The following is a 6699-nucleotide window of genomic DNA, read 5'->3' as shown; positions in this document are numbered from 1 at the left end:
AATATTTAGTTTAAGACAATGAGCAGAGTACCACACACTTCATCAAAATGACACCATTTAAACTGTGTTATAATATAATATTACTTTAGACAAACCAGTGTGGAGCATTAGGACTCCAACCATTCTCAAAAACAGGATTAACAAGTAACAGCATCCCCACCAGCTTGGGGCCTACAGAATCCATTACTTCAGTCATATTTTTGCAAGTGATTCAGTAATGCCTTTTGACATCACAAATAGAAATCTATCATAGTACTAGAATTTTGAAGTATTTTGGTGCTTCTGAGGCTGCCTAAAAATAAGAAGGCATCCAAGCAAAATTCATTATATACTTATTATTCCACAACATTTTAGTACCTAAAATGTGAAATCACTCTCTACCATTTACCTGTCTGCCTTACACTATATTCTAGGTTTTTCCTTCCGAGATGTTTATTGCACTTTGGGAAATTAGATGTAAAACATAGTTTTAAAAAACAGGATGTCAAATCATTACACTGTACACCTTAAATGTATACAGTGCTGTACATCAATTACATCTCAATAAAACTAGAAGGAAAAAAAACTGTGATTGTGCTTAAATTCACAGAAAAATAGCATGTTTACAACCATACTGAAATTTAATCCTTTTACACAGGTTAACGAAATATGTCACAGAAAAAATCTAAACAAACACAAAACTTTTGAAAGCAGAACAATGCAAGTTTATTTGGGGAACTCAAATGATAGAAGATCACCTCCAGGTCAATTCACCATGCTAAAGGAAAAGAGTTGTAAAAATACAGCTATGCTACACTGAGCCATTTATCCACACTATAGTATAAAACTGGAAATAAATCCTAAAGCCAAGGTTTCAAATCACTTTAAGAGACAAGATCCTGAGTGTTTTCTTGCCATCTCTGTAAGAGGTGCTTTTCCTTCCCCGAACAAAGGTTAATTGAAAAGTTGATTCAATTTAAGGTTGTTTTTTTTTTTTTTTTTCCTCATTAGCTCTTCAGTTCAAAACACTATGATCAATGCCAACATGTTGTCTAATCTGAGTGTTGTGATCCAGAAAGTGGGATTGGGGAAGCTGGACCTTGTGTTGGTGGAGGAGGTGAAAGTCCTTTTGATAGAGGGCACATACCAGGATTTGTTCCATTCTGTTGTGCAAATGGGAGGGTCAGCATTTCTTGCTCTTCGGTGAATTGGGGTAAGAGTTAAGACTGTGATGGTTAGGAGGAGATTCATTTACAGGTGGACCACCATTTTAAGATAGAGGAGATCCTGGAGGAGGAGGAGAAGGATACAAAGAAGGTGGCACCAGGGCAGAAATATATCCAGGGGAAGAAGTTACTGGTGATGGATGAGAAGTCATGGGTGGAGGTAACACTTGAATATAAACCAACTGAGGAGGATCTGAATCCTGGTGAGAAAGTGACACTGGATGGCTTACTAGTGGTAGAGGAGATGTGGGTAGCGCATGTTGCTCTGGATGCACCATAGAAGGGGGCAATACCTCTGGTTGACTTTGACAGTCAGGATGCTGGTGAGCAGGTGCTGGGCAGGAGGTGAGAGTTCTTCGGCACCAGAATTTGAGTCACCCTGAATACGGGCGATTTGTAAATTGCTGTGTTCCCTTGCTGAAATACTAACGATTTCCGGATGGACCAAAGGAGGTGGAAATTGAAAGTGAAGTCGCTCAGCCGTGTCCGACTCTTTGCGAGCCCGTGGACTGTAGCCCACCAGGCTCCTCCATCCATGGGATTCTCCAGGCAAGAATACTGGAGTGGGGTGCCATTTCCATCTCCAGGGGATCTTCCTGACCCAGGGATTGAACCCAGGTCTCCCACATTGCAGGCAGAGGGCTTTAACCTCTGAGCTACCAGGGAAGCCCAAAGGAGGTGGAGGTGGCACCAATTCTGGGGAGGAGCATGAAGATCCTCGTGTGGCTGGTTTCTGAGCTTGTGTGATACACATTGTACAGGAGGTGGTGACATATTGGTGCACAACTCTGGTGGAATATGGCTCCTTGTCTAGCAGCATTTCAGGGATTTCAGTTGTTGGTGAAGCAATACAAGGGTGAACTTTTTTAGTGGAGCACAGGTAACAAATTTTTTAGCTCTTTAATTGTGGTATTTGATATGAGCTTCTAACTCTCTTTGAAACAAATAAGTTTTCCTGCACTATTACCCAATGCTTCATAGGAAGATAGAACCTTGTTGTATGCTCCTCAATTTGCAGCATAGGAATACTACAGCCCAGACATATCTCCGACTTTTTCATATAAATTAGCACAGTAATAGCAAAAAGCATGCTTGCACAAATGTAAAAAGGCAAAACAGTTGTCTCAAGAGTTCTTACAAATAGCTGAGAAAAGAAGAGAAGTGAAAGGCAAAGGAGAAAAGGGAAGATATACCCATCTGAATGCAGAGTTCCAAAAAATATCAAGGAGAGATAAGAAAGCCTTCCTCAGTGAAAGAAATAGAGAAAAACAATAGAATGGGAAAGACTAGAAATCTCTTCAAGAAAATTAGATACCAAAGGAACATTTCATGCAAAGATAGCACAATAAAGGACAGAAATGGTATGGACCTAACAGAAGCAGAAGATATTAAGAAGAGGTGGCAAGAATACACAGAAGAACTGTACAAAAAAGATCTTAATGACCCAGATAACCATGATGCTGTGATCACTCACCTAGAGCCAGACATCCTGGAATGTGAAGTCAAGTGGATCTTAAGAAGCATCACTATGAACAAAGCTAGTGGAGGTAATGAAATTCCAGCTGAGCTATTTCAAATCCTAAACGATGATGATGCGAAAGTGCTACACCCAATTCGACAGCAAATTTGGAAAACTCAGCAGTGGCCACAGGACTGGAAAAGGTCAGTTTTCATGCCAATCCCAAAGAAAGGCAGTGCCAAAGAATGTTCAAATTACTGCACAATCGTATTCATTTCACATGCCAGCAAAGTAATGCTCAAAATTCTCCAAGCTAGGCTTCAACAGTACGTAACCAAGAACTTCCAGATGTTCAAGCTAGATTTAGAAAAGGCAGAGGAGCCAGAGACCAAATTGCCAACATCTGTTGGTTCATGGAAAAAGCAAGAGAATTGCAGAAAAACATCTGCTTCATCGACTACAACAAAGCTTTTGACTGTGTGGATTGCAACAAACTGTGGAAAATTCTTAAAGAGATGGGAATACCAGACCACCTGACCTGCCTCCTGAGAAATCTATATGCAGATCAAGAAGCAACAGTTAGAACCCGACATGGAACAACAGACTGGTTCAAAATTGGGAAACGAGTACGTCAAGTCTGTATATTGTCACTTTGCATATTTAACTTATATGCAGAGTCCATCATGTGAAATGCCAGGCTGGATAAAGCACAAGCTGGAATCAAGATTGCCAGAAGAAATATCAATAACCTCAGATATGCAGATGACACCACCCTTATGGCAGAAAGCAAAGAGGAACTAAAGAGCCTTTTGATGAAAGTGAATGAGGAGAGTGAAAAAGCTGGCTTAAAATTCAACATTCAAAAAACTAACATCATAGCATCTGGTCCTATCACTTTATGGCAAATAGATGGGGAAACAATGGAAACAGTGACATTCTTTATTTTCTTGGGCTCCAAAATCACTGCAGATAGTGACTGCAGCCAAGAAATTAAAAGATGTTTGCTCTTTGGAAGAAAAACTATTACCAATCTAGACAGCATATTAAAAAGCAGAGATATGACTTTGCCAACAAAAGTTCATCTAGTCAAAGCTATGGTTTTACCAGTAGTGATGTATGGATGTGAGGGTTGGACTATAAAGAAGGCTGAGTGTCAAAGAACTGATATTTTTTAATTGTGGTGTTGGAGAAAACTCTTGAGAGTGCCTTGGACTGCAAGGAGATCAAACCAGTCAATCCTAAAGGAAATCAACCCTGCATATTCACTGGAAGGACTGATGCTGAAGCTGAAGTTCCAATACTTTGGCTACCTGATATGAAGCGCTGACTTCTTAGAAAAGACCCTGATGCAAGGAAAGATTGGAGGCAGGAGGAAAAGGGGACAATAGGCTGAGATGGTTGGATGGCATCACTGACTCGATGGACATGAATTTGAACAAGCTCCAGGAGATGGTGATGAACAGGGAAGCCTGGTGTGCTGCAATCCATGGGGTTGCAAAGAGTCTGAGACGACTGAGTAACTGAACAACCACAAAGATTTTAATAGGCAAATAACATTTGTCACATAAATGAACTGGTAAATCATCCTTTTCCCCTATCATGTTTATCTTAATGTCCTCCCGAATGCATTCAGGAAATGTTTTCTTTCTTCCCAACAGTTCATCCCCTTTACCATCATACCACCCTCTGCCGTTACATTCAAATTCTTTCTCAGCAGAAGGTGACCAACCAATTCATAGTCCTTGAGGTTTGAGACACAGATTGCTATTGCTCACCTGCTTGGAAATGAGCTTTGAAGGAATTCATCTTGGAACCTCAAGGCCACCAGACAATCCAGAACTCTGAGTACATGGCAGACCATTGTCAGCATCAGTGTGATCCACGTTTGGCATTCGGCTAAGTAGGCACCTGGGAGTGGAAGTCAGACCCTGAAAGGGCAGCAAGAGCTTCCCCTGGAGCCCGGGAGGCAGGAGTTAGACAAGATTAGATCAGGTCCTGCCCCCGGCTCTGTAGCTTTGACTTCCTTCCGAGGGGTTTCCTCTCCTTTCCCCTGCCCCATCTCACTACTCTGGGAGGGAGTCAGACAATAGTTTGGACAAGCAGGGAAAGAGCTTCACTGTTGGGTTTGCTAAGACTGCTCTTCATGTGCCAGGAAAGTGGCCTTTACCTGGAAAAAGAATGATGGAGATGGGGGAGAGGAGTACAGAAGCCGCCAAAAGAATAAGTTCTCACTTATGAGAGCACTGCCTTCTGAGGCTGCTTGGCTTATTACTGTCCCGTTGCAGTCCTGTAACTGCCTTATATCCCTCATGGTATGTGTCAGGGTGTGTGTCTGTCTCTACATGTGTATGCATTCTGGCATACACACACCTCTAAGATTTTGTAATAATGTAATGAATATAAGATGACCTTTGGAGGTAGGGAGCACTGTATTTACCTTATCAAGGAAGAATCATATAAAAAGTAGTGAACATGGTAATTTGACATTGCTAGACATTTGCTGTTCAGGCTTAAAGAATGCATATGGATATTTAAGTCAAATTTCCCCAGCTCTCACCTTCTGGCAAGTAGAAACTGTACCACAAAAACAGCAACAAACTGTATTCGGCTCCACCCCAGCCATAATTTTGGCTCCTCTATACCTTAGGGGGTGGTCTTTCTTTTTGGCTAACTGTCAAGTCTCCCCAAAAAACACTGATCAATCAAAGTTATTTAGACTCACTGCAACATAGAAGACCACTACCTTAAAGTCTAAATAGTGTCTCAGAAGAGGGATGGCAGGATAGGGTATTAAGGGCTGGGCTGGGTGATTTTAGGGCAGGTCTTGCAAGGAGAATTGGGAAGATTTTATAACATGACAGCTAAAGATAGGCAGGCACAGGGAACTGAGGATATTGACCTGAGTATTAATGGGCAATATGTTATTCTTGTTAAGTAAATTCTTTTGCTTGACTCACAATTTTATCTTTCAGGAAAATGTGCTTCCTGGAACAAGTAGCTAAGTTTGCTTCTTCTCAGAAGTTTTTTGGATTTTTTTTTTTTCTTTTTAGCCACAGCCTGACATGCAGGATCTTGGTTTCCCCAACCAGGGATTGAACCCAGCCCCCTGCAGTGGAAGTGTGGAGTCTTAGCCACTGGACTATCAGGGAAGTCCTCTCAGAAGTTTTTAACATAAGAACAGAAAACTATGCCCAGGTCAATTGTTGTTTTACAGGGTGACAAGGAATTATGCTGGTTTCCTTTTCTCTGGCTTGTTAGGGTGTTGTTACATCAATGGTGAAAACACAACAATGCCCAGATACCCACCAAAGGTACCAGTGCTCACTAATGCCCAAAGGAAACAATACTTACTAAAGGTGCTGGGACGTCCAAGAACAAACATGGACTTCCTTGCCTCTTTTCTTTCACTCTATTACATGGGCTACAAAGCACTTCAGATTAACGCTTGCCAATGTGTTAAAAAGATTTTTCTGAAATTGCTCCTTTAGTTTTTTGCTTGCTCTTAATTATTGTTTCCCTGGCAAACACTGAGGCAGTGCAAGATCACGGTGGCTGGTTTAAATTTGAATAGACAACGCCACACGCCTCTGACATTCTCTCCCAGTTCTGAAAACTTTTCAGTATTCCAGCAATGCTGTCTTCTCTTAGGATTCATTCACTCCCAGGAGGCAACTTCATTCCTCATGCAAATAAATTTATGGGCTCATCTCCTAGAGTCTCCCAACACATCTAACCTGCCTAAACTCTAAGGACGACACATTTTATCCTCTCAAATCAAGCCTTCTATTGCATGTTGATTTAAATTATAGACAATTTGAAATTTTGTTGGCTTAAACAAAAAGCATTTCTTTAAATAAATCAAAGTGGTTCTTATTTACTAAGCCATGGATGTTCTGCCCGTTATAAACAATATACCAGAATTCTAAGTAAAACCTAAAACTTAGAGCATTAAGGCATGTACAAATATTCCTGTTTTACAATTACAATGACTTGTTTCCAGGCTATTTAAGAAGGTTCCATTTTGTGTGTGTGTGT

At 41.0% G+C, this 6699-nt stretch overlaps 1 protein-coding gene across 1 annotated transcript; it reads right to left on the bottom strand.

Moving 5' to 3' along the window:
* Positions 1-1434: 1434 nt before the first annotated feature.
* On the bottom strand, positions 1435-4975 carry CBLL2 (Cbl proto-oncogene like 2). The gene is given in 9 exon segments (XM_042241969.1): positions 1435-1630; positions 1897-2010; positions 2012-2072; positions 2075-2204; positions 2206-2251; positions 2253-2296; positions 3251-3268; positions 4194-4369; positions 4897-4975. Coding segments are annotated over 9 exon segments (864 nt in total).
* Positions 4976-6699: the final 1724 nt, after the last annotated feature.

This window comes from Ovis aries, chromosome X (assembly GCF_016772045.2).
Source record: "Ovis aries strain OAR_USU_Benz2616 breed Rambouillet chromosome X, ARS-UI_Ramb_v3.0, whole genome shotgun sequence".
In the NCBI taxonomy this organism is placed as follows: Eukaryota; Metazoa; Chordata; class Mammalia; order Artiodactyla; family Bovidae; genus Ovis; species Ovis aries.
Note: the sequence above shows the minus strand (reverse complement) of the source record. Positions and strands in the feature narration are given on the sequence as shown.